General features: G+C 38.1%; 2 protein-coding genes across 3 annotated transcripts; one reads left to right on the forward strand and one right to left on the reverse strand.

Annotated features, from left to right (window-relative positions):
- The first annotated feature begins 5,247 nt into the window (after positions 1-5,247).
- On the forward strand, positions 5,248-7,749 carry LOC115677558 (probable WRKY transcription factor 21). 2 transcript variants are annotated; one of them, XM_056304063.1, is made up of 4 exons: positions 5,248-5,615; positions 5,774-6,616; positions 6,724-6,849; positions 7,322-7,749. In XM_056304063.1, exons 2-4 carry the CDS (start codon positions 5,862-5,864, stop codon positions 7,464-7,466), a joined length of 1,026 nt encoding a protein of 341 aa, XP_056160038.1. In that variant the 5' UTR covers positions 5,248-5,615; positions 5,774-5,861; the 3' UTR covers positions 7,467-7,749. The 2 variants fall into 2 exon arrangements, with proteins under 2 accessions (XP_056160038.1, XP_030456598.1); XM_030600738.2 differs by having other exon boundaries at positions 5,248-6,616.
- A 1,759-nt stretch (positions 7,750-9,508) lies between these two features.
- On the reverse strand, positions 9,509-26,652 carry LOC115677541 (senescence-specific cysteine protease SAG12-like). Its single transcript, XM_030600727.1, has 2 exons — positions 26,313-26,652; positions 9,509-9,765 (listed from the first exon to the last, which is right to left on the reverse strand). Exons 1-2 carry the CDS (start codon positions 26,650-26,652, stop codon positions 9,509-9,511), a joined length of 597 nt encoding a protein of 198 aa, XP_030456587.1.
- Positions 26,653-26,828: the final 176 nt, after the last annotated feature.

Raw genomic sequence — 26,828 nt, forward strand, 5'->3', positions numbered from 1 at the left:
TCTTTCATCTTGCTCGAGGATCTTCAATTTTGCGCTCAGTCTTCAATCTCCCCACACTCGAGAGTCTTCCATCTATCGCACTCGAATAATTGGCACTCTGGGATACTCAGTTCAGGATGCTTGAAGAGCTTGCGTTGGGAGTTTTCCAACTCTCGATTATCAACGAGAGATTTTGGACGTAAGGTTAATGGGGTAGATTTGGGACTCAAGTAAAAATTGATAGCCTTTTTCGAGACAAAAAAAAATGTTTAGGGTAGCATTGAGATTAGGGCTAAAATTAGGGTTTTTTAAGGGAAAATGACACAAACAGTCCCTGAACTTTTGCCCAATGTGCAATGTGGTTCATGAGCTTTTAATTTGTTTAATTTCGTCTCTAAACTTTAACCGAATGTGCAATATGGTCCCTGAACTTTTAATTTGCTCAATGTCATTCATGAACTTTTGGTACATGTTCAATTTAGTCCCTAAACTATACGAAAATGTTCAATGTAGTCTTTCCAATTATTCAAGTTCAGCGATTATATTGAATATTTTCATATGGTGCAGGGACTTTATTGAACATGTAACAAAAGTCCAGGGACCACATTGAATATTCGGTTAAAGTTCGGGGATTGCATTGAACAAATTAAAAGTTCAGGGACCACATTGAATATTGAGTCAAAATTCGGGAATTGTTTGTATCATTATCTCTTTTTTTTAAAAATAAACCTACTTTTTTTTATCCCTTTTTCCCAGCATGCATAAAACAAAGGGTTAATACCACGAAAAATCTCAAACTAGTACACCAGTGACAAATTTACCCCAAACTATTTTTTTGACCATAAAAAACCAAAATCGGTACACCTGTGATAATTTTATCCCGAAGTAATTTTTTGATTACCAAAAACCTCAAATTAGTACATCTATGACAATTTTACCCTGAACTAATATTTTGACCACCAAAAACCCTAAACTGATACATTTGTGATAAATTTACCCTCCATTAGTTTCCGTTCAATTTTTCTATCAAATTGCCACGTTTGATGACACGTGGTAGTTGATCGATTTACCAGTTTGGGGTTTTACCCTTCTGTTTGTTACAAGTTTACCAATTTGTGATTTTTTGTGATATTAATCCAATTTAATGGAGGGTAAATTTGTCACAAGTGTACCAGTTTAGGATTTTTTGTGGTCAAAAAATTAATTTGAGGTAAATTTATCATAGGTTTACCAGTTTGAGGTAAATTTGTCATAAGTATACTATTTTAGAGTTTTTGGAGGTCAAAAATTAGTTCGAAGTAAAATTATTATAGATGTATTAATTTAGGATTTTTTGTAGTATTAACCGTAAAACAAATAGATTTCCAATTACACAAGGTACGAGATAAAAAAAAAAAAAAAACCAAATCGAACTGGCAGTGGGATGCGTGTCTCAATCCACGCATAGCGAAGGAGTCAACGGCAGTGGGGGCCCGCGGTGGGGTCCCACGTGGCTTGTCCCGAGTCACCGAATCTAAACCTACCCCCGTTGGCGCATGTTAGAAGGCGGCAGCGCTTTCGTCCCTCCCGCCGGGTGGCGGTCAAACGGGAGCACGCCCCGGTCCACGTGTCCGCCCCTCCGCCCCCGGGGGGGTTGGGGGACCGGACACGTGGCGTGAGGCTATTGGCCGCTGCCGCAACGGCTCTATGGGAAGTGGGAACCCCGTTCGGCTGTGTCTCGGGCGGTGTCCCCTTGTGGGGTCTCCGGCCTCCCGGCGGACTTTCTAACAAGCGGTGAAAAGAAAAAGGGAGTGCTCTTTTTTCTTTTTCTTTTTTTCGAAAAAAGAAAGAAAGAAGTTAAAAAAGAAAAAAAAAACACTCCAAAGGAATAAAGAAAAAAGTCAAAAAGAAAAGAACAAGAAAAACTCATAGTACCACTTACTTATCGCTAAATAAAAAGGGGTTAGTATCACGAAAACCCCAAAACTAATATATTTTGTGATAAATTTACTTCGATTTAATTTTTTGATCACCAGAAAATAAAAATCGATACACCTGTGACAAATGTGCCCCAAACTAATTTTTGGGTTACCAAAAACCCCAAATTGATATACATGTGAAAATTTTACCTGAAACCGATATGTATATCAACATAGACTAGCTCGGTAATTTCACGGTAAAATTTGACGGAAGCTAATGGAGAGTAAATATCTCACGAATGTACCGGGTTAGGTTTTTTGGTGACCTAAAAATTAGTTTAGGGTAAATTTATCACAAATGTATAAATTTGGGGTTTTTCGTGATATTAACTCGTTAAAAAAAGTCTTTGCCTCCTAGTCCCACCCCTAGAAAAAAGAGTTTTCTAGCACTATTCATTTATTTTATGTGATTTTTTAAAAGATTTCTTTTTGCATAAGTTAAACTTATGGATTAGTTATTAAAAGAATTACATAAAAAAAATAAAATTCCGAATACACGAGGCCGAGCGGGGGTATTCGCCCTTGTTATCGTGGGGAAAGGTGGGCTGATCGAGGCGCACGAGGGTTGGTTAGACACCGTGCGGGCGCAACTTTACAAAAAAAAAAATACTGAAGTCCTAAGATAAAATTTTTAAGTGGATTTTAGTCCAATCATTGGCGTCAAATATTCCATGAAAGAACGAGCGAAAGCTGAATTGACATTTTATTCAAGTGTAGCACGACGTGCTAAGTATGATTAGTACTCGTTTAATCATTAGCTGAGAGATAAGAAAGTAACTTTACTTGGAACTATTTCCAAGCTTTGCATGGACCAACATCGAAGCGGAATATAAGATTTTTTCCCTGCAAATTAACCGAAACACGAAAATGATTTCAAGAGAAATGACTCTACGGTCCAATATTTTCATATTTCGAATGATTTTAAAATTTTACGCATCACATAAAAATCAAATTTCGATTGTCACGATACTATTCAGAAAAGAAAAAAATTGTTAAAAGGGTGTCCTTTGAATACATGCTAAATTGAGATGACTGGTTTCTTCTTCTTCCTTTTTCTTTCATAAGATTCCATAGCTTTTCGTTAAGAGTTAATATCATGGAAAACCCCAAATTGGTACAATCATGATAAATTTATCCCAAAATTAATTTATTGACCACAAAAAATCCAAAATCTGCACACCTGCGACAAATTTACACTCTGTTAGTTTTCGTTAAAATTTACTATCAAATTGTTGAGTTGGATTACATGTGGCAATTGACTGGTATACCAATTTAGGGTTTTACCCTCTGTTTGTCACCAAGTTGGTTTTTCGTGGTTATAATATAATTTAAAGGAAACTAACGGAGGGTAAATTTATCACGAATATACCAGTTTGGGGTTTTTTGTGGTAAAAAAATTAATTTGAGGTAAATTTGTCACAGGTGTATCAGTTTAGGGTTTTTCGTGGTATTAACCCTTTGGTTAATAAGCGTGTTTCCTTTTGTCTTCAAATCAATTAGTGCTCCTAACTAAGTACTTAACGACACATTAAGAAGGTGCTCCAAAAGGAAAATATAGTTATTGTAGCCTCGATGAATAGTCATTATGAGGTTGCTCGGATTGATCCAGGATAGTTCTACAAACCAAGCTCGTAATAGTGATTGATTCATCGCGGCAAATCGCATTATTGAACGAGCTCATGCATGAGGAGTGTAATTTTCTTACTATAATTGAAGAGTACGGGCGCAGGGATTTGATTATCGGGAGGTTTATACGACACCCTGCAAGTTTTATGAACTTGTTAAGTTTGAACTTTTGAACTATGCAAGTGATCCTGACCTATAACAATTTACACGCAGTTGGTTTGTTAATTCTTTTTTTCTGGGGACCCCATTATACGTTAAAAGTTTTGACAACGGGTTTTCAGGGTTTATACACGAAAATGGCGTGAGAAAATCGGTTATATTAAGGAAGGAGCTCACTTAAAGAACTAGTGGAAATTATTTAATATAATAATATTTGATTTTTAAAATATTGATCACACTTATAATCAAATAGCCGCTATCTTGAAATTTGACCTTTTTTTATTATTATTTAGTTTCTCAAACAATAGCATTAACGATATTCATGTGCAGAGCGTCTCTTAAATACTCAATGTGATCTCATCGATTATGTCATGTCAGCCTCACTTTCTCATAGTAATCGAGGATTATTAGTTGCCTTAAAGTGAGAAATTATTTTTACCTGAACTCGATTTACGGACCAAATACGATGAGGGATGTTAATATGGTGAGACCGACACGACTAATAGTCATTATTGATCTGGTCCACTAGACTATGATCCTAGCAAAAATATTCCCCTTATATGGCCATAGGATAGTTGTTTCATTTGAAATTTGAATTTGCGATCACACTTCTCACGACGTAATCACGAATTGAGTTGAAACGGACGAAATTCTCTAAGGTCCTTTGACCGTTCCACCGTCTTAAAGAACGTTGTATCCTCAGGCATTTTATAACGCTTTCGACACAAAAATTCATACCATACACACACTTCAAAATATTTCAATAAACGACTGAAATCTATTCTTTTGTGATTTAACTATCACCAATACCCGGATTAATCCTTCGGCTTCTTAAGCAAATGTCTAAAAGGGTTGTCTCAAATCCTCAACAGTATGGGCTCAAGTTCAATTTTTAAGCTTTGCCTCACAAAAAAGAAAGGGAGGCAAATTTGCTGCAAAAGTACGGAGTAAAGATCCGTTACAAGGAGAGGAGGCATTGGTGCCGAAAGCAAGCTTTGTGAGAGTAGTTCAACCACATACAAGAAGCACAAGAATGGTCCAACCTCTGGTAGCAAGAGCTAAATTCAACAACCCAATTTGCAGTTTTTAGAACCCAATAAATGAAAAGGAGAGATGAAAAGACCATGAGCATTGATTAGCATCCACAGAACTCAAAGCTTTAAAATGGGGTAGTCCCATTAATGCAGACAAGACAATAATTCCATCGAAAAAGCAAAGAAATTCAGGAGAAGAGGCAGAAAGAGAAAAGGAAAAGGGAGGAAAATAAGGAAAGAGAGAGAGAGAGAGAGAGAGAGAGAGAGAGAGAGAGACGGAAGGGAGAAGTGGGAAAGCAAAGGTCGTATGGAGGGCCCCGCCTTCAATATCTGTGACAGAGATGGCAGTTTCCATCTCTCTCCCTCTGATCTTCCAGCTTATTTAAATGCTACCCTCTCTCTCTCTTCCTCTAGAGAAAAAACAACGAGCTTTGCAAGAAAACTATTGTAGGGACCAAAAAAGAAGAAAAAGAAAAGAAGGAAAAGAAAAGCGAAGGGGAGGAGGAGGAAGGAGGAGGGAGGAAGAGGGAGGGGGAGCTTTGTTTAATATTCTTGTGGGCGTGTGAATTTTCTTCAGGCGTAGGAAGCGAAAAAGTCTTCTCTTTCACACCACCTCTTCTTCTTCTACTTCTTCTTGTTCCTTCTTGTTCTGCCTCGAGTGTGGATGAAGAGACTCTAGGGTTTGATTAGGCACCGGGTGCCCACCAGGAAAAAAATGCCTCTTCTTGGGTGTTTTCTTGCTTGAAGAAACTGGCAAGTTTGATCTGATGAGAGATGGGTATGGTGGATTCTGTGCTTGGATTTAAGGTCCTTTTTCTCTTGTCAAAGATAGCTATGCCCAGCTCGGCATGATCTACCGGTTCGTCTCTATTTCTGGAAAAAAAGGGCCTTCTTTGTTTTTAGAATTTTCACAAGAAATTGTCTATCTGGGTCCTCAGCTTTGCTGAAATGGGACTTTGACTTTGTGGGTCTCTGTCCTTTATATTCAAGATCTTGTGTTGATTATTTTTCCTTAAGAGCTGTCAGGAAATTATGCTGTGGCTTTCGAGTTGGTTTAGCTTGTAAGTTTCGGTAAATTAGGGATTTTTTGTGTGGCGGGTTTGAGATGGAGGAGGTTGAAGAAGCTAATAGAGCAGCTGTGGAGAGCTGCCACAGGGTTCTGAGCCTCTTGTCTCAGCCGCAAGATCAGGTTCAGTGTAGAAATCTGATGCTCGAGACTGGTGATGCTGTATTCAGGTTCAAGAGAGTGGTTTCTCTTCTCAATACTTGCTTGGGTCATGCTAGAGTTAGGAAGTTGAAGAAACTCCCAACCCCTTTGCCCCAGAAGGCCCTCTTGGACAACCCTATTGTTAGAACTGACCAATCTTCAAAGAGTCTCCAACTCCTCCCTCCTAATTACCCTGAAAATGCAATTCAAGAACTCAATACACATCCCAAAGCCTCTCTTTCTTTAGGTAACCCGAACTTGGAGTTGAGCTCCAATGGTAAAGGCCCTCTAAATTTAGCCCAGCAAACACCATCAGCAGCACACTATCACTTTCTCCAGCAGCAGCAGAAGTTACAGCTCCAGCAACAAATGAAACACCAAGCTGAGATGATGTACCATAGGAGCAATAGTGGCATAAGCTTGAATTTCGATAGCTCTAGCTGCACGCCCACCATGTCGTCTACGAGGTCTTTCATTTCTTCGCTGAGTATAGATGGGAGCGTGGCTAACTTGGATGCGAATGCTTTCCATTTGATCGGGGCGGCTCGCTCATCTGATCAGAACTCGCAGCATAAGAGGAAGTGCTCTGGCCGAGGAGAGGATGGGAGCATGAAATGCGGCAGCAGCAGTAGATGTCATTGCTCTAAGAAGAGGTTAGCTTTCGCTTGAATAATTCATCGTGCAATGTACTCACTTCCTTTGTTGTTTGTGGATACATTGGCCACTGTCTCTTTGCTTATCCACTTATACTTTGTTGCAGGAAACATAGAGTGAAGAGGTCGATTAGGGTACCTGCTATAAGCAACAAGCTTGCAGATATTCCTCCCGATGATTACTCGTGGAGGAAGTACGGGCAGAAGCCCATCAAGGGTTCTCCTCATCCTAGGTATGATTGCCTCTGCTTTAACATATGCAAGGTACTTGCAAGTTGAGTTGTATTTCCCTAATTAGCTCTCACCTGTGCTTGTCTGATTCGTTGATTGGCATTCTGTTTGTCTTGGCTAATAAATGGTGGAAGAGCTTGGGTCAATTGGAGTAGAGTTCGGTTATGGTGTTGTTAACTATTGTATTTTCATTGGCTTACTTTTAAGACTCCCAGAATTCCCTAGAACAACTATTAGATGGTTTTTCATTTGGAGATACGGTACTCTGGTAGAGTTTTCATTCTTAAAATGAAAAAGATTAACATCTCGTTATTCGGCTGCTAAATTTGCATCTGGGATTTTGAAGGTGCTCTGAGTTTCTCTTGTGAGTTAGCAACCGTGATCTATTTGATAATCAAGGCTCTCTGCTATGGCTTCTGAAGTAGGGAGGTCTTGTTATGCGAGCTCCTTCTAATCTTCTATTTTATGTTGCAGGGGATACTACAAATGTAGCAGCATGAGAGGTTGCCCTGCAAGGAAGCATGTGGAAAGGTGCTTGGAGGACTCGTCTATGCTTATTGTCACTTATGAAGGTGAACATAACCACCCCAGGGTGCCGTCACAATCTGCCAATACATGAAAATCGTGGAATGCTTCATGTAGATCGCTTTTTCGAGCCCTCAGAGTTTTCAGAGTCTTAGGTTTTTAATTGGCTTGAATTGCTCCTGTACATATTTTTCATGGCCCGAATCATGGGATATAGATGGAGCAGTGATTGGCTGAAAAAAGGAAAAGTTAGGGCCTTTTGGTTACTATCGGGTGGGATTTGATCTCAGCCTTGAGCAAGAAAAGTCGGGAAATGGGGATCTTTTTGTTGCTTGTAAGAACTTTTTCTGGTAATTAAAGGTAACAGTTTCATGTTCTCCGAGGGTAAGCGAAAATGGCTATGCTGTGGTAACTTCAATCTATAGTTACTTAGGAATGCTCTGTTGGGTCTGGGTTGGATGATTCATACCAATTTATAGATGCAGTTTGTATTGAGGTGGAATATGGGGCTTCTTGAGAGGGTCCAATTGGGTAGTGCATGCTTGTCGTCTAACTATGGCTATAGATGATACAAGCAGTACTATATTTTTAGTTTTCTATGGTTCTGTTAAGTTTCCTTGGGCGTTCACTGTCTTTGCCGATCTACACGATAATTGCGTAGAGAACTCGAGGTAGGAAGGAAAACTAGGTGAGAGGGAGTGCAAATTCTTAGTTCATACCGTTTGAAAAGTGATACTGGGAATTTTGCCACCTCTTCGCTGCAGCTTCGCTCGAATTGATGAGCAAAAAGAAGAATTATTTTAATTATGCTTGTGTAAATTTCTGTTGCCGCCTTTTCTACTCTGAATGGGGATTCATGTTCTTTCGGTTTCCCTCTGTTTTGGTCATTGAACAAGTGATGCCACAAATGTGTACATCATGTCAAGATTCTGGTTCCTTTAGATGCCTCAGTCTTCAAGTTTGGGAGGACAAAAGTGGTGAATGGTAAGAGAATGTGCCCATCAAGTGTCTCAATGAATCTTAACCGGGTTTGAATTAGGTTAGATTCATCTTTCCAAAGGATCATTATGAGTTGCTAGTTACTACATGTCATTCCGGTTTTGGTAACGAGTAATTGCTGTCTTTGACCAACTAACAAATTTTGGGTCAGTTGTTAGACTTCTTGTGTACCCAATTGGAGAAAAATTGATCTTGAATCAAGCAACCTTCATCTTTGGGTGGATACATTGTTTCCACGGAGACATTGGTGTCTACGTATCTTTTGGGTTGACGACTATTCAGTCTACTTATCTCCCTAGATTCTTCTCTAAGATTGTCCACTTGCTGTGATCCATCATTGGGCAGGGAAAGGAAAAATAAAGAATGAAATAAAAAAATTAGAAAATGGGGGAGGAAAAGGGTTGTGCAATCAGATTTGGCTTCCCATAGCACGAGAAAAAAGGTGGGAAGACTTGTGTTGGACGACGCACAGGACCATGGGTGTTGGACACGATGGACAAATTGGGTGGAAAAGGAGTTTGCCAATTTGACTTTAACGTCATCTCACCTTTCATCCCCCTTTGAAATTCTTGAATATTTGAAGTGGGGTAGTCTTAAAGATAATTGCTACTTTCTTAGACTTTTGTGGGGTTGGTGACGCCATCGTTTTCCACTTTTGTCCATTTTGACTGGCTAATTATGATTATCCACAGGATTTGCTTAAGGGCCTCTGCGGGTCTAAAACGATGGGGTGGAGGCTTAGGGGGTGAGATGATTGCTTGAAGCATACTCAGAACCGGGCCACGGCCGTGCCGGCACGGCTCGTTGCGTGCCGTGCCATGTCGCCCTGCTTTGGGATGGTCCGTTTGCTATCTCTATATTCGAGTTTGGGAAATTGTCTCACACAGTGTGAGAAGCGAAACGACACGTGGTGGGTGATCCGTCGTTCGGTGTTAAAACTTTCTAGTAAGAGTTCACAAGCGCCATTATGCAAGTGCTACCACCATGATCCGACCTAATAGATTGATACAAATTATGTAGTTGGATAGGAAGCACTTCCATGGTGACGCCGCAAAGACCTTCTGCAGAATCCACGTCCCTCTGCATCCTAACAAATCCTTGCTCACCCCATCCGGCGCCCCGCGAATTCTTAGCGAATCAATACTTAATTCCGGTCTCACTCATTCCATACCAGACCATGGTGACCACATGGTCCAAATTGGTTCTGCAGTCTTCGGTGAAGGCACGACTCGAGAAAAACTTGAAAGCAGGTTCGCCCGCATCGATGGTGACGGATACTGGTTGGGGAGCCACCGCCTTCCTAAGGGCAGACTCGCAGTTGGGAGGAATGTCTTCGTATCTGCTGATTGTCGCGGCATGAGAGGCCTCTTTAGGAGCATTGCAAGTGTCGCCGGCTGTTTGTTAAGGATAGTTAGATTCGGTCGTGAGGCTGTGCTCGGACAAAGAGATTAAATTTCTTGTTGTGAGTTGGGTAATTCCTTCCCTAGCTGCAACCCACTTGCAGTCTCTCTTCACTTGTCTTCAGGTTCAGTGGGGTTTTCTAGGTAGGGCAATTTTTTTGCACAAGGATAGGGCAACTTATTTTCTAGTTTTATCTTCTACTTATGATCTTTTTTTTTTTTAATATTGAAAAATAGTAAAAAATGATCTTTCAAGCTTTGGAAAATCGCGAAAATTAGTATATGATTTTACGTGTCAATATTTATTGACTTAATGATTTTAAGAGATAACAGATGCTTCACTGTGAAACACAAAAAAGTTGCAAAAAAGAAAAAGTTACAAACAAGTCGAAAATCTTATTTTTTTTTGGTAAGGACCGAAATTCTTATTTGAAACCTTATAAAGTTATTAAAATTTTTATCTTTTACACTACACACATAGCATAAAAATTCTTGTTTTTAAATATCTATGTGTTTTAGTAATGTGAGTCGGGTCGGGTCAGGTCAGGTATGTGTCACTGAATTTGTGCTGTATATAAATCCGTCAAAACGAGTTAAATGTGTCAATTTGGGTCGGACCATTTTCGACCCGACCCACCCATTTGACGGTTGTAGATTCTACTGACTGGGTGCAAACTACTTCGGGACGAGGGTCATTTGGATAGGCTAAAGATATGGACTTAATCAATCTGTGAGGTTCGAAGGATGCTTCATGGGCCATTAGGTAATAATACCTCTACTCTCACGCCCTTTAATAAAAAAAGGAAAGAAAAAGAAAAGAACATGTTCCTAACACATGGGTGCCTTACCACATCCGCTGGTTAGCTTTTAACTGGTGTAACGGCCTCGTTAAAATTGCCTTTTAGAGTAATATCGTCGAGGGGTGTATAAAATCGAATTACAAGATTGCATTGTAAATGAATAAAATCGAACGAATCATAAAAAATAAGCTAGAAATATGTCGCTCTATGAGTATAAATGGTAAATGCATCAGACAATAACACAATAAGCCCCTAGACATGGTGAATAAGTATACTGAACATAGATATTGAGTGACAGTGTTTTGGCCAGGTAAGTAAAAAAGAGGGTTAATACCACGAAAAATCCAAACTGGTACACCTATGACAAATTTACCCCGAACTAATCTTTTAACTACCAAAAACCCAAAACCGGTATACCTGTGATAAATTTACTCTCCTCTAAATTAGATTAATACCGCAAAAAATCACCAATTGGTAAACCAGTGATAAATGGAGAGGTAAAACCCTAAACTAGTATATTTATCAATTGTCACGAGTTATCCAACTCAGCAATTTGATAGTAAAATTTAACGGAAACTACGGAGGGTAAATTTATCACAAGTGTACCGATTTAGGATTTTTGGTGGTAAAAAAATTAGTTCGAGGCAAATTTGTCACATGTGTAATAGTTTAGGGTTTTTCGTGATATAACCCTGTAATATATACACACACACACACACACACACACATATATATTACACAAACCAACTATTTTATAGTTTTGTTGGCCATACCTATATGTGAAAAGGGAAAATGATATAAATGGTTCATAAACTTTGGCTCAATGTACAATGTGGTCCCTGAACTGTAGCCCAATGTGCAATATGGTCAATGAACTTTCAATTTATTCAATTGATCCATTAACTTTTGGTATATATTCAATTTAGTCGTTGAACCACTTGAAAATGTTCAATGTTGTCCAAGGACTAAGTTGAATATGCACCAAAAGTCTATGGACCACATTGAACACATTAGAAGTTCATGGACTACATTGCACATAAGGCTAAAGTTCAGGGATTACATTGCACATTGGGTCAAAGTTCATGGATCATTTGTGTCATTATCCAATGTGAAAAAATAGATACTATAAAGACAAATCGATAAAAATTAAATGTCCAAAATTATTTATATACAGCATATGTATCAATGTATAGCCTAAGGGCAGGACACATTTCATCGTCTCCACATCGGCATCTAGTCTATTAATGAGGCATGGCCCAAAAAAGTTAAAATGAGTCAATCATAGAGCCAAGCTCATTGTTCACTGGAGGATTCTTCAAATGGATTTGATGATTGTTACACACTGCTAGATCATTAAGATTATATCTAAGAACTAATTTTACAAAGATCAACAAGTTCATCATTTTTTTATTGTACACATCGCCTCTTTTCCCTCAAGTATGGTTTTTTTATTTAATTTTGGCTCAAGTATTCTTTTTCTTGGATTAAACCTAACTTATGAATGAAAATCATGCTGTTTAATTTTTCTATAAGCATGCTTTTCAATTGGATCATTGCCTATAGAGCTATGATTCTAAATCCAATAAACTCAATTTTAGAGTTATAGAAAGCTCATTAAATTACATTTCTAAAATCAAACAATTGGCTGAGGAGGTAACTTGGTTTGGTCGACACAGCAAGATCATCCTCATTAACAATTATGTTGTTCAAGAAATCAACGAAAATGAGGTTTTACCTATGAATAAAAATCATTTTATTGAACTTTTTAATTAACATACTTTTCAACTGGATCAACCCTTCAACGCTACAATTCTAAATTTAACCAACTCGATTTTTCCTGGATAGCTATAATTAAATTACATTGCTAAAAATCAAACCATTCCATGAGGAGCTAACTTTGTTTGTTTCGAGAAGCAGTTCAAGAAATAAAGGAACATAAAGATTTTATCTATAAATGTAAATCATGCCGTTGAACTATCCTATAAGCATGCTTTTCAACTAGATCATCCCTAGAGAAAGATCTTTAGCTCTACGTTTTTAACAGCTACCATTCTACATCCAACCAGCTCGATTTTTAGAGCTATGGAAAGCTCATTAAATTACATTTAAAAAAATCAAACAATTGGCTAGAAGCTAACTTGTTCTGGTCCAAGAAACAGGATAAGTTTGAACCATGCAATGTATTTATCAGTTTAGTCATTCTGTAATATAAAAGCACACCGTGAAATGTTATTTAGAAAATCTTGATTTTGCTTTCTAGACCATTAATCTCTGTTAGTTGTCGTTCTGGTTCTTGAACCGGGGCGCATTGAAAGTCCGCCATCTACAATTTATCTATTTATGCTGTGAAGTTAAGGCTGAGGGTTAACGATAATTGTGACTTACCACTATGCTTTTCAAGTTTAATTTAATTTAATTTTAATTGTGCTAGAGAGGCATGCATGATTAAATGGAGAATTGTTTTTCTCGTGTTTTTTAATTTCTATGGCTGGTGATGTCAGTTTCCCGCATCTGGCTTTGTCTCGATGGCTTCTATGTTAACAACATAGAATTCGCTTTCTGGATTTCTAAGTATATACTTTTGATTGTCACATTATTCTACAAAAATCGCCTGCACTCCAACGTTTCTTAAACTCAAGTTCGTTCTGTGATGCTTGGAGCAAAAGAATCTTCTACATTTTTGGTGAGATACGGTTAAGTTAACCATCTAGAGTTTTATACCTACGGAAACTCACTAAATAGGATTTATCTATGAATGAAAATCATGCGGTTGAACTTCTCCATACATATGCTTTTCAACTAAATTATCCCTTAGAGAGTTACAATCTTATTCCATCAGACTCGATTTTTACACCTGCAGAAAGCTCATTGAAATGTATATTTAAAAATCAAACAATCGATCGAGGAGCTAACTTCGTTTGGTCGATAAAGTAGGTTGAAAATATGTCATAAAACATTATAAAGTTCAAAAAAATCAACGGACATAATACTTTACCTATGAATGAAAATCATGCTGTTGAACTTTTCTATAAGCATGCATTTTAACCGCATCATTCCCTAGAGAACTACGGTTCTAATACATCCAATTCGATTGTTACACCTATGCAAAGCTCATTTAATTACATTTCTAGAAATCTAACCATTATTGGCAGAGGGGCTAACTTGGTTTGTTCAAGGAAGCAAAATCATCATAACAAACGGAAGAAAACATATGATTGATATCATTAGGTTCAAGAACCAAAGAACATGAGATCTTACCTATGTATAAAGATTTTGTTGTTGAACTTTTCTATAAGCATGCTTTGCAGGCTACATTTCTACATCCAACCAAAATGATTTTCATTCATAAGTAAAATCTTATGTTTGATGATTGATTTTTATAAAGTTAAATGACATATTTCTATAAGCATGTTTTTCAACTGGATAATCCCTAGAGAGCTACGGTTTTGTATCCAACCAACTCAATTTTAACATCAATGGAAAGCTCATTAAATTATATTGCTAAAAATCCAACCATTGTGAGGAGCTAACTTGATTTGGTCCTGAAAGCAAGATTTTTCATTAAACATTATAAAATTCAAAAAATTAACCAACATAATTTTTTTTCTATGAATGAAAATCATGCTGTTGAACTTTTATAATTGGCACAAAAAAAACTTTTCTATAAGCATGTCCTTCAACGGGATAAACAAAAACCATGCATAATCAAAATCGAATGCGGAAACGTAAAGAATTCTATACTAACCTCCAATTGCCCTCTCAACTGAAGGTGTGTTTTTCTGATATCACATATCATATTAGATAATAAGATAGTTTGACTTAGATGACCTATTTATATCCCTTAGAGAATAGTAGTTCTAAGTCCAACCAACTCAATTTTTACTAATGAATCCATTGTTTGAGGAGATAACTTGGTTTGGTATGGGAAGTAGGATCCAAATTATCTAATTAACATTATAAAATTCAGGGATCAGATGAACAAATTAAAACATGGACGACATTGTACAATGGGCCAAAGTTCATGGACCGTATGTGTAATTATCCTTTTTTTTTCTCAAATAAATTGAAAATCATAAATTTTTTGTAGGCAAATTTGATAATCTTAATGTTTAGGTAAAACCAAAATCACAATTCTACTTTGATTGCTAAAGAAAAAAAAGGGGCAGATACCATAAAAAAAAATCTTGGACAGCACACGCATGTAGTATTTGCTTAAAACTAATTTTCGTGTCACAAAAAATTCAAATTAGTACACCCGTGCCATATTCACCCAAACTAATTTCCGTATCATATACTAGTACGGAAGGGTACACCTGTGCTATATTCACCCCAAAACTAATTTCCTTATCATAAAATTATACAAAAGCCACAATGATATTGGACAGAAGCAAAAGCGATATGAGTTTGCAATTTTTTATAAAACAAAAATTAGGTACATATACACTTTTGAAACCTTGTTTATTTCAACTACAAGATTCAATTCTGTACATTATGTAGATTTACGATCACATATGGGGCGAGAAATTGAATCAAGCGACTCGTAAGTAGCTTGTGCCCAACTATATGGTTAGTTCAGATAGACTTGAGATTACTCATTCATCTAGTCGAGTCAAGCTCGAGCTTACTTGAACAACGAGTCAAGTTAAGCTCGAATCACTAATTAAGCCATCATTACTTGTTGAAGAAGATTTAATATGTACAAAATAAATACACAAAAACATCTTTAAAATTACATGGCATTGAATTCATTTATACTTGATTATAGTTGGGCCAAACCATATCCAGCAACTTTTTTTATTAAACTATTCCAAATCAATATTTCATATGAACTTTTTTATGTGGCAATGCTAATTTTGTGCTTTACTTAATTATTGTTCTGCTTAATATTTAATTTTTCATAGTTGATTAGCTTCATTTAATTTCAAGTGAACTACTTAATGTGATAGTGCTAAATTTTAGTTTTGATAAATGTTCGAATTTATTAGTATGAGCAAACAAAGTATTATTCTTCTCTTATTTTGCAAATGATAAGATGCAATCGTACCAAGATAATGTTACTCTCCCGCGTTTGATAAGTAAATGACATGCATTAAAAACTTATGAAAAGGGCTGTAAATTTCTCGAGTAATTCATGATTTGGTCGTGGAACTTAGTTATTTGTGTGATTCGGTCCTCTGGATATAAGCTAAGACCCCTGATCGACGTGATCAAAAGGGTCTAATAAAAGACAACCTTGTCTCGGCTTGTATATATACTAAACTTGAAGTATAAAACTAAAACTCGACAAAATGTAAAAGGTATCTTCGTAACCTTTCTACGGCACCCTAAACATTTTAACGATCCAATTTAGATTCCAGAACGTATTCCTTGTTGAAATACATTTCGACCGATGTACTGAACTTCGCTTGCATGATATATTTTATTCATGATCGATGGGTCTATGAAGTCTACCATTTTGAAGAAATCAGAATTTCACTTGCATTCATTTTTCGGTTCCATACACAACAAGACCATTGTCTTCATGCACATGCAAGTTCTCGTACTGAAAGCATTACCTGGAGTAAGAAATTCACAAAGCTAGATATATATATTCACGGACGTGGATCCTCTATCTTGCAGAATGCTCCTATTCTTAATCATTGATGCATATCTCATTTGTTAATCGATGTCGAGAATGTTGGAAATATGGGATAAATTGATGGGTGAATGAATGAGAAATTGATGCTCAAAGAACACCCTTGAGTTGGAAGTGGGAAGTGGAAAAACACCAGTCCCACATTGAAAAATAAAGAAGGCTATGGAGTGCTTTATATACAGTTACACTCATTTGAAGTGGTAACTATCATAGCACAAACACTATGCCTCGTGCGCAGGCGCAGGCGGGGTGCAAATCCGACGCCCAACAAGCTGAAACTTGGGCGCGAGCACACGTCCCGTGTACACGATTGCAGGACCGAAAAGTGGGCCTCGCGACGAGCCCAATTTTGCTGTTAAACTTGGGCGCGAGCGCACGTCCCGTGTACACGATTGCAGGACCGAAATGTGGGCCTCGCGACGAGCCCAATTTTGCCTTCTGATTTATTTTTCAACTCAAGCTGTTACAAATTTCAATTTGTAACGTATGATTAATAGCAGGTTAATGGCGTTAAATTGTGTTGTTACGGAATTAATTTTATAACGGCAAGCTGTTACGGAGTTAATTTTATAATGTTTATAATGGCAAGCTGTTACGGAATTAATTTTATAACGGCAGATTTAATCGGCCGTTATTATTCCCGAAATGCTCTCCCCTCTGTTCTATTTATCGAAATCATTCTTCCTCTGTTTTATATTCTCTACATTTTGCACTGTTTTCAATAGTGTTCAGTTCCGCAATTTGTTCAAGTTCGCCGGAAGCTTTGAAGTGCTGATTACTTCTTAGCCGTCAACCGTTGTATCCTGGGAGACAGATGTTCACGAAACCTCAAACGCGTGCGGGAGGGAACGAATCTGTTTTAAGGAAACTGTGTCAAACACAGGCCTCGGTATTCATTTGTATCGATTCCAACTTTGTTATTGCAATTTCGTTTCTTTACAATTCTGTATTGTTTGTAATATTTATACTAATGCCGATTTGAATTTCGCAACAATCTTAAAACAGATTCGTGGTTTTAAAATTCAAATGGCTACTAGAAACGAAGTTGTAGATGTGGCTGCTGACAACATCACCAAAGACTCTACCAATGCCTCAGCTGTCCAACTGCCTGGCTCATCCTCTATTTCTTCGGCGGTTTCTATCCACCATGGTGAGAAACTTGAAAAGTTCGATGGATCGAACTTTAAAAGGTGGCAGCAAAAGATGCTGTTTTATTTAACAACTTTGAATCTTGCGAGATTCTTGACTGAGGAAGCTCCTAAGTTATCCGATGGAGAAACGGATAAGCAAGCCTTCAACGCTGTTGAAGCATGGAAGCACTCTGACTTCCTGTGTAGGAACTATGTCATGAATGGCTTACATGACTCATTGTACAATGTCTATTGTGCAAAAAAGACGGCAAAGGAGTTATGGGAAGCCTTGGACTGGAAATATAAAACAGAGGATGCCGAGCAAAGAAATTTGTTGTCGGTCGATTCCTTGACTATAAAATGGTGGATTTTAAGACTGTGATCAGTCAAGTGCAAGAAATTCAATTGATCTTGCATGAAATTCAGGCTGAAGGAATGAACTTGAGTGAAACCTTCCAAGTGGCCGCTATTATTGAAAAGTTACATCCTGGGTGGAAGGATTTCAAGAACTATCTCAAGCACAAGCGAAAGGAAATGAACCTGGAAGAGCTGATTGTTAGACTTCGAATCGAAGAAGACAATAGAGGATCTGAACGCAAAGGGTTCAATCCTAATACAGCTAAGGCAAATGTTGTGGAGCTTAGACAAGGCCACAAGAATAAGAAGATTGCCAAGCCAAAGTTGGGACCAAAAGGAGGAGTTTCCAAGAACAAGTTTCAAGGAAAATGCTTTAACTGTGGCTAAATGGGGCATAGATCTGTGGATTGCAGACTTCCGAAGAAGAAGAATTATGAGACAAATATGGTGAGTGGCATCGCTCAAGACGTGTCAAACATAAGCCTTTCTGCAATGATTTCTGAAGTAAACTTAGTTGGGTCCAATTCGAAGGAACGGTGGATTGACACTGGTGCCACTAGGCACAAATGCTCTAACAAGGACATGTTCACAAATCTTGAACCAATTAATGGGGAAAAGGTTTTTATGGGAAACTCTGCCTCTTCTGCTGTCGAAGGCCAAGGGAAGGTGTTGCTGAAGATGACATCTGGAAAAGAGCTGACTCTGAACAATGTCCTATATGTACCAGAAATTCGAAAGAACCTGGTCTCTGGGTCTCTGTTGAACAAGCATGGATTTCGTATGGTGTTCGAGTCAGACAAAGTTATTTTGTCTAAATCTGGAATGTATGTGGGGAAGGGATATGTATCTGATGGGCTTTTTAAGCTCAATGTAATGACAATTATCAATAAAGATAATAAGTCTTCCGTTTACTTGCTTGAGTCTTCCAATTTATGGCATGATAGACTAGGACATGTTAATTATGATACATTGCGTAGATTAATTAACTTGGAACATATACCTTCATTCCAAATTGATTCAAAACATAAATGTGAAATTTGTGTTGAGGCAAAATTAACGAGATCATCATTTCAAACAATTGAAAGAAACACCGAACCCCTTGAATTAATTCATAGTGATGTCTGCGATTTGAAATTCATTCAAACGAGAGGTGGTAATAAATATTTTATTACTTTTATCGATGATAACACCAAATACTGCTATGTGTATTTGCTTAAAAGCAAAGATGAAGCCTTAGAGAAATTTGTTCTCTATAAGAATGAAGTTGAAAATCAACTCAATAAGAAAATTAAAAGATCGAGAAGTGATAAAGGTGGCGAGTATGAAGTACCAATTGGTGAATTCTGTGCACAACACAGAATTATACATGAAGTAACTGCGCCTTACTCTCCTCAATCAAATGGTGTTGCTGAACGTAAAAATCGCACATTGAAAGAAATGATGAACGCGATATTACTAAATTCAGGTTTGCCTCAAAATATGTGGGGAGAAGCTATTTTGTCAAGCAATTACCTTTTAAATAAGGTACCTCGAAAGAAAGAGGATAAAACCCCTTATGAGTTATGGAAAGGTAGGAGACCATCCTACAAACACTTACGCGTGTGGGGTTGTCTTGCAAAAGTGGCGGTTCCAACACCAAAGAAGACAAAGATAGGTCCTAAAACGGTGGACTGTATCTTTATAGGCTATGCACATAACAGTAATGCATATCGATTTCTTGTACATGAATCTAAAATTTCAGATATACACAAGAATACGATCATGGAATCTAGGAATGCATCATTCTTTGAAAATGTATTTCCTTATAAATCCAATGATGGATCAAGTTCATCTAAACGAAAGAATGAAACTATGAATGAAGAAAGTCATGATTCGGCTCATGAAATTCATGACTCAGATCATGAACTAGAATTGAGACGTAGCAAAAGAGCAAGAGTGGAAAAATCTTTTGGAAATGATTTTCTAACTTATTTGTTAGAAAAGGAACCATTAAATTATGCAGAAGCTTGAATTCTTCTGAGGGACCTCTATGGAAAGAAGCAATAAAAAGTGAAGTTGATTCTATTTTGCAGAATCATACTTGGTAGCTAGTGAATCTTCCTCCTGGTTGTAAGCCTTTAAAGTCCAAATGGATTTTTAAAAAGAAAATGAAAGCAGATGGCTCCATTGATAAGTATAAAGCCAGACTTGTGATCAAAGAATACAAACAACGAGAAGGCTTAGATTACTTTGATACTTATTCTCCTGTGACGAGAATAACCTCCATTAGGATGATAATTGCAATTGCAGCATTGCGAAATCTAGAAGTACATCAAATGGATATAAAAACAGTTTTCCTAAATGGTGATTTGGATGAAGAAATCTACATGGAACAACCTGAGGGTTTTATAGTTCCAGGACAAGAAAGGAAAGTCTGTAAATTGGTGAAATCATTGTATGGCCTAAAACAAGCACCAAAGCAGTGGCATGAAAAGTTTGATAATGCAATAATTACCAATGGTTTTACAATCAATGAATGTGATAAATGTGTCTACATTAAAGAGACAACAAATCGCTATGTCATTTTGTGTCTTTACGTAGATGACATACTAATTGTTAGTAGTGATGATAAAATGATCAAATCTACCAAGTATATGTTGAATTCAAGATTTGACATGAAAGATATGAGACCTACTGATATGATTTTAGGAATTAAAATCACAAGAACGTCAGAAGGTCTTATTTTAAACCAGTCACACTATGTGGACAAGATTCTTGAAAAATTCAACATGAATGATTCTGGTATTGCTAGAACATCATTAGACAATAGTCTTCATCTGTCCAAGAATAGAGGAGAGGGTATTTTTTCAAGTAGAGTACTCTAGAGTTGTTGGAAGTCTAATGTACTTAATGAGTTGTACTAGACTAGACATTGCCTATACGGTTAGTAAATTGAGTAGATATACGAGCAATCTGAGTTCTGACCATTGGAAAGCAATAGTGAGAGTATTCAGGTACTTACGATATACTCGGAATTATGACCTGCATTATACCAGATACCCAGCTGTTCTGGAAGGATATAGTGATGCGAACTGGATATCTGATATAAAAGATTCAAAATCTACTAGTGAATATGTATTCACACTAGCAGGAGCAGCCGTATCTTGGAAATCCTGTAAACAAACTGTTATAGCCAGATCCACAATGGAATCTGAATTTATAGCTTTAGATAAATGCGGTGAAGAGGCTGAATGGCTACGCCATTTCTTAGAGGATATTCCAAAATGGCAAAAACTTGTGCCATCAATAAGTATACATTGTGATAGTCAATCTGCGATTAGAAGAGCACAGAGTAATATGTATAATGGTAAGTCTAGACATATACGTCGTAGACATAATACCATTATACAACTACTCTCAATAGGAATTATCTCTATTGACTACGTAAAGTCAAGGGATAATATTGCGGATCCGCTAACCAAAGGGTTAAACAGAGAGTTAGTTGAGAAATCGACAAGAGGAATGGGACTGAAGCCCATGAAAGAATAAGTTGGTATAAAGGAAACCCAACCTAGTTGATTGGAGATCCCAAGATCTAGGTTCAAAGGGACAACCTAATTATATAAACTTAGTAATGTCACTGTGGGGGTTATCCCTAAAACCATTCCTATATAAAATATCAATGATATTGTAAAGAAAAGGATAGCAATTTTGTTTTAATGATTCTTAAGTGGAGTAAACAAATTACTCAAAAAAATTAAGTAATCACCTATGTGAGAGAGAAGTGGGGCCGCTTCAAAGGAGAATTATTTAAGGGCTAAATTCTTTAGAAACTCTTGCAGAACCAGGTTGATGTTCATGGCCAAAACGAACATAACTATGAGAACTGAACAAACGTTTAGATGATTCCTGTGTGAAGTGTATGATTCATTTACATAAGAAAGCTGGACAGTTCAAGGACATCATGTTTACTGGACAACTAGTAAAGTAAATATACTTTCACAAGGGAAGGTTCAAAGGGTAACACCTACCTATCCTATGCAGGTTTCAATTGTTGAACACTATCACAGAGTCAAAACTAAAATAATTTTCATTCATGTGGGGGATTGTTGAAAATATGGGATAAATTAATGGGTGAATGAATGAGAAATTGATGCTCAAAGAACACCCTTGAGTTGGAAGTGGGAAGTGGAAAAATACTAGTCCCACATTGGAAAAGAAAGAAGGCTATGGAGTGCTTTATATACAATTACACTCATTTGAAGTGGTAACTATCATAGCACAAACACTATACCTCTCGCGCAGGCGCAGGGGGGTGCAAATCCGACGCCCAACAAGCTGAAACTTGGGCGCGAGCGCACGTCCCGTGTACACGATTGCAGGACCGAAAAGTGGGCCTCGCGACGAGCCCAATTTTGCCTTTTGATTTATTTTTCAACACAAGCTGTTACAAATTTCAATTTGTAACGTATGATTAATAGCAGGTTAATGGCGTTAAATTGTGTTGTTACAGAATTAATTTTATAACGGCAAGCTGTTACAGAGTTAATTTTATAACGTTTATAACGGCAAGCTGTTACGGAATTAATTTTATAACGGCCGATGCGTATTGATTTTGTAACGACAGATTTAATCAGCCGTTATTATTCCCGAAATGCTCTCCCCTCTGTTCTATTTATCGAAATCATTCTTCCTCTGTTTTATATTCTCTGCATTTTGCACTGTTTTCGATAGTGTTTAGTTCCGTAATTTGTTCAAGTTCGCCGGAAGCTTTGAAGTGCTGATTACTTCTTAGCCGTCAACCGTTGTATCCTGGGAGACAGACGTTCACGAAACCTCAAACGCGTGCGGGAGGGAACAAATCTGTTTTAAGGAAACTGTGTCAAACACAGGCCTCGGTATTCATTTGTATCGATTCCAACTTTGTTATTGCAATTTCGTTTCTTTACAATTCTGTATTGTTTGTAATATTTATACTAATGCCGATTTGAATTTCGCAACAGAGAATTTGTCGACACATCAAACGGGAGCGTCGTGAGGAGCAGAGGATCTTTCGAATTTTTGGAAGTGCCCAAGTGGCATTTTTAGAAAATCTCAAATCTAGGGGTTATAACCCCTAAAAAACCCTAAAACCCTAAAAGACACAAAGCATGAAATGAATAAGCTTCTAGGGCTTTATTAGGGTTTGGATGTCTTGATTGATTTTCATTTTTAGAGACCATTTATGATTGATTGATTTGATTGACATTGATTGCGCATTTAATTCTTGCTTGATTTTCCCCACGATTAGAATGGATAGAATTAGTGGGTAAGCCTCGGAAACTTGCATGACACGTTAGACATCGTATCGTTCTTAGATACCGAGAGGGCGTTAGGGATCTCGATTTGGGATCATTAACGTAACCAAGTCCCCGTACTCAGAATTTCTGATTCGTAGAATCGTGGTATTTTTCTCATACCCCGATTAGGTTTCTAGTCTATCTACCAATAATGACTAGTGGCGACTCTAAAATAAAAAACTTAGACCAAATAGGAAATTACCATTTGCTGTCACGTGAGGTATGGTCTGGGAGAGACCCTTACACGGAAATACCTCCTTAGCGCGCAAATCTCGAAAGTCCCAAAAAAAAAAGAAAAACGTGGCGCGACAAGGAGCTAGCACTGATTGAACCTTTGTCTACAAGCCCTTTCTTCACATGGACAAACAAAAGCCTGGGGAATAATCTTAAAGCAAACATAATTGACAGAGTCCTGATTAATGCAGATTGGCAGAACAATTTTAACCACTATTTAGTTGAATTCCTGCTACCTGGGGTATCAGATCACTCCCCATGTTTGGTGCGTCTCGACACCACATATAGAAGACGGAAATTCTCGTTCAAATTCTTTAATTTCTGGATTGCGAGTCCTGAGTTCCTGCCTATGGTCTCCTCGAGCTGGCAATAGGAAGTTAGAGGATCAAGAATGTTCACAGTGGTGACGAAACTCAAAGCACTGAAACGGTAACTCCAGGGCCTGAATAAATCTCAGTTCGGGGACTTACATATAAAGGTCAAGCAGGCTAAGGAGAGCTTACAAGGACTTTAATAGGAGCTAGTAGATGACTCTTATAATCCCATTACTCGGGCAGAAGAAAAGACACAACTAGAAGAATTACTTGCTCTCAGTAAAAATGAAGAAGTTTTGCTCAAATAGAAATCTAGAAATCTTTGGCTAAAGGAGGGGGACAACAATAGTAAGATCTTCTTTGTTGCCATGATATGGAGGAGTGCTCAGAACAGGATAAATCAACTTAAACTTGAGGATGGCTCTATTATTACTGAGGAGTGTGCTCTTAAGAATACAATTATATCATATTATCAGCACCTTCTTGGTAACTTCGGTTGAAATAGGACTCCTTCTGATAGATACGCTTCTTTATTTCATGAAGATGTTAATGCTCTGGTTACATTTTCTACGTTTCAAAGATCAGAAATCCTCATAGTTTTAAAGGGCTTCAATGATTTCAAAGCTCCGACTCAAGATGGATATAACAGTCTATTCTACAAATGCACCTGGCCCATCATAGGCAAAGACATTGAGGAAGCTGTCATGGACTTTTTCTCGTCCAAAAGAATGGTGAAGTCCATAAATTCCACATTGATTTGCCTGGTACCAAAGGTCCACAATCCATCCTACCTCAAGGAGTTCAGACCCATTTCATGCTGCAGTGTCCTATACAAGATCATATCTAAGCTACTTGCAATACGAATAAGTTGCATACTTCCATCGATCGTCGGGCTAAATCAAACTGCTTTCATTACTGGATGACAAATATCAGAGAATATTCTATTGTGCCAAGATCTATTACACAACTACCACAAGGGCGGGAAAGGTAAACGCGTGGCAATAAAGATAGATCTCATGAAAGCTTATGATATGGTAAGATGGGATGCAGTCCTTGGGGTTCTCAAAGCTATAAATACGCCCCAGTACTTAGTGGATCTGATAACTGAGTGCATAACTACTCCAAGGTTTTCAGTGAATTTCAATGGCAAATAGGTTGGCTATTTTGACAGTACTAATGGACTGCGACAAGATGTAGATTCAGTCATTTGCCTTGTTGATGCCCTTGATGAATTTGCAGCTCTCACTGGACTGCAGTTTAAACTTGATAAATGCCAAATCTTTTTCTCTGGGTTGAATGAGGATGAGAAGCACCTTATACTGGACCACACGCCTTTTTTCCATAGGTACTCTTCCTATTCGATACTTGGGTGTCCCCTTAGTTACCAGAAGACTCACTCACACTGACTGTAAGAGTCTTACTGACAAGATCTTTAAGAAAATTGAATGCTGGGGCATGAAGCACATAAGTTATGCAGGGCGTTTGCAGCTAGCCAAATCAGTTCTCGTCTCCATCTGCACTTATTGGGTGCAAATGTTCTTACTTCCAAAACAAACATCTACGAGGTTGGGAAGAGGATTCGACAATTCTTATGGGCCGGTAATGCAGTAGATCATAGATCGCACAAGGTTGCATGGCAAGTAGTTTGCTCACCTAGAAGGGAAGGAGGATTGAGTTTACCAAATCTGAACAAATGCAACGAAGTATTGTTGGGCAGCATGATGTGGAACCTCATCAATCGTCCGTCCTCTTCGCTTTGGTGTATATGGGTTCACAACACCAAATGCAGAGGCACTCTAATTATGCAGGTCAACATTAAGGGCAATATGGCATGGAGTTGGCGCTGCATCCTGAAATTGTGATCCGTTCTAACCCCGATTATCCCTATCTCAAGTTACTGTTGCCGTGATGTATATGACGAATTCAGGTATGTGGGACCAGCTGTGGAGTGGTATAACCTAATTTGGTCCAGCGGCATTAGCAAACACAATTTTATTAGTTGGCTAATTTGCAAAAACAGACTACCGACATCAAAGATCATCTCCCAATGGATGTCTTCCATTGATATCCAATGTTATTTCTGTAGGGCTAGTGCAGAAGACAGAACATATTTGTTCTTCCAGTGTGAGTGGACAAGCAGCATATGGCGCAGTATCCTTGCACAACAAGGGATTAGGCATCCTTTAGGAGGATGGAATGCGGAACTTCAATGAATGATTAGAGCAACATAAGGCAAAGACTTGGCGGCAAGACTCATCAAGGTGTCATTTCTAGCAACCATCTATTGCATTTGGATGGAACGTAATAGAAGACGTTTTCAAAAGAAGTCTACTGACAGTCATATCGTTTTGGCAAAGGTGCGTAAAAATGTAAGAGGTAGAGCCTCGCTCTATAAAAAAATTAGACCTTCCCAATCAAATATTGTATTGGCTACTATATGGAGACTTCCTACCTCCATATTTTCGAATCATTAGCTCTATTTGTAATGCTGGGGAATGCCCCTAAGCTGCTGTACTTCATTGGTTTTATAATACTTACATTTTACCTAAAAAAAAAAAAGAGATGAGCTTTCCTGTTGTGAGTTGGTTGATTCCCTCCATAGCTGCCGCGGCAGAAAAGGCCCAACAACACCCTATGTTTCGAACAAGAGACTCATGTAAAATCTGATACGATAATTTTTTTTTGATTGTTGATTTTCATGAAGCAAATGGAGTTTCTAGTTAGATTGAAGAATATTATTAACGGTGCCTTACCACATTGGCCTTGGTCTTTAACGGGCGTGACGGCTCCTTTCTTCCTCCAATCCATGCTCGATGGAACTGCGCTGACGTTTCCGTATCTGAAGGGCTTAGCGGTCGAGGACGGCTTCGGGGAGGACAGGCGCTTGTATCCATTCCCGAAGGGCTGGAACTCTTTGTTCGTTAGGTCGGTGAACCCATTGATTCCTAGCTTGTATGGTTTATCCGCGGCCTTGTTGAAGGACTCAATGAATTCGACGTTGTTCTTGAAGATAACAAAACGCCGCTCTTTCTCGGCGGCGTCCTTGTACACCTGTCCATGATGAGCCATCCATTGTTCATGTCTCTCCTGCATGGTTGCCTCGTGCAGCTCGCGCGAGCGGGCTTGGGAGGCCCAAAGTCCTAGAATGGCCACCATCACAAGAACAAGTTTGCCCTGAAGCGTTAAACCATGGTGTAGCACTCTTGTCCTAGGTCTTTTGTGTTTGTGTGTATTTTGGAGAGCAAATGAGTGGCCAAAGAGATAATTTT

This window comes from Syzygium oleosum, unplaced genomic scaffold, assembly GCF_021117445.2.
Source record: "Syzygium oleosum isolate NSW1041296 unplaced genomic scaffold, Sole_v2.1 Sole_v2.30, whole genome shotgun sequence".
Taxonomy (NCBI): Eukaryota; Viridiplantae; Streptophyta; class Magnoliopsida; order Myrtales; family Myrtaceae; genus Syzygium; species Syzygium oleosum.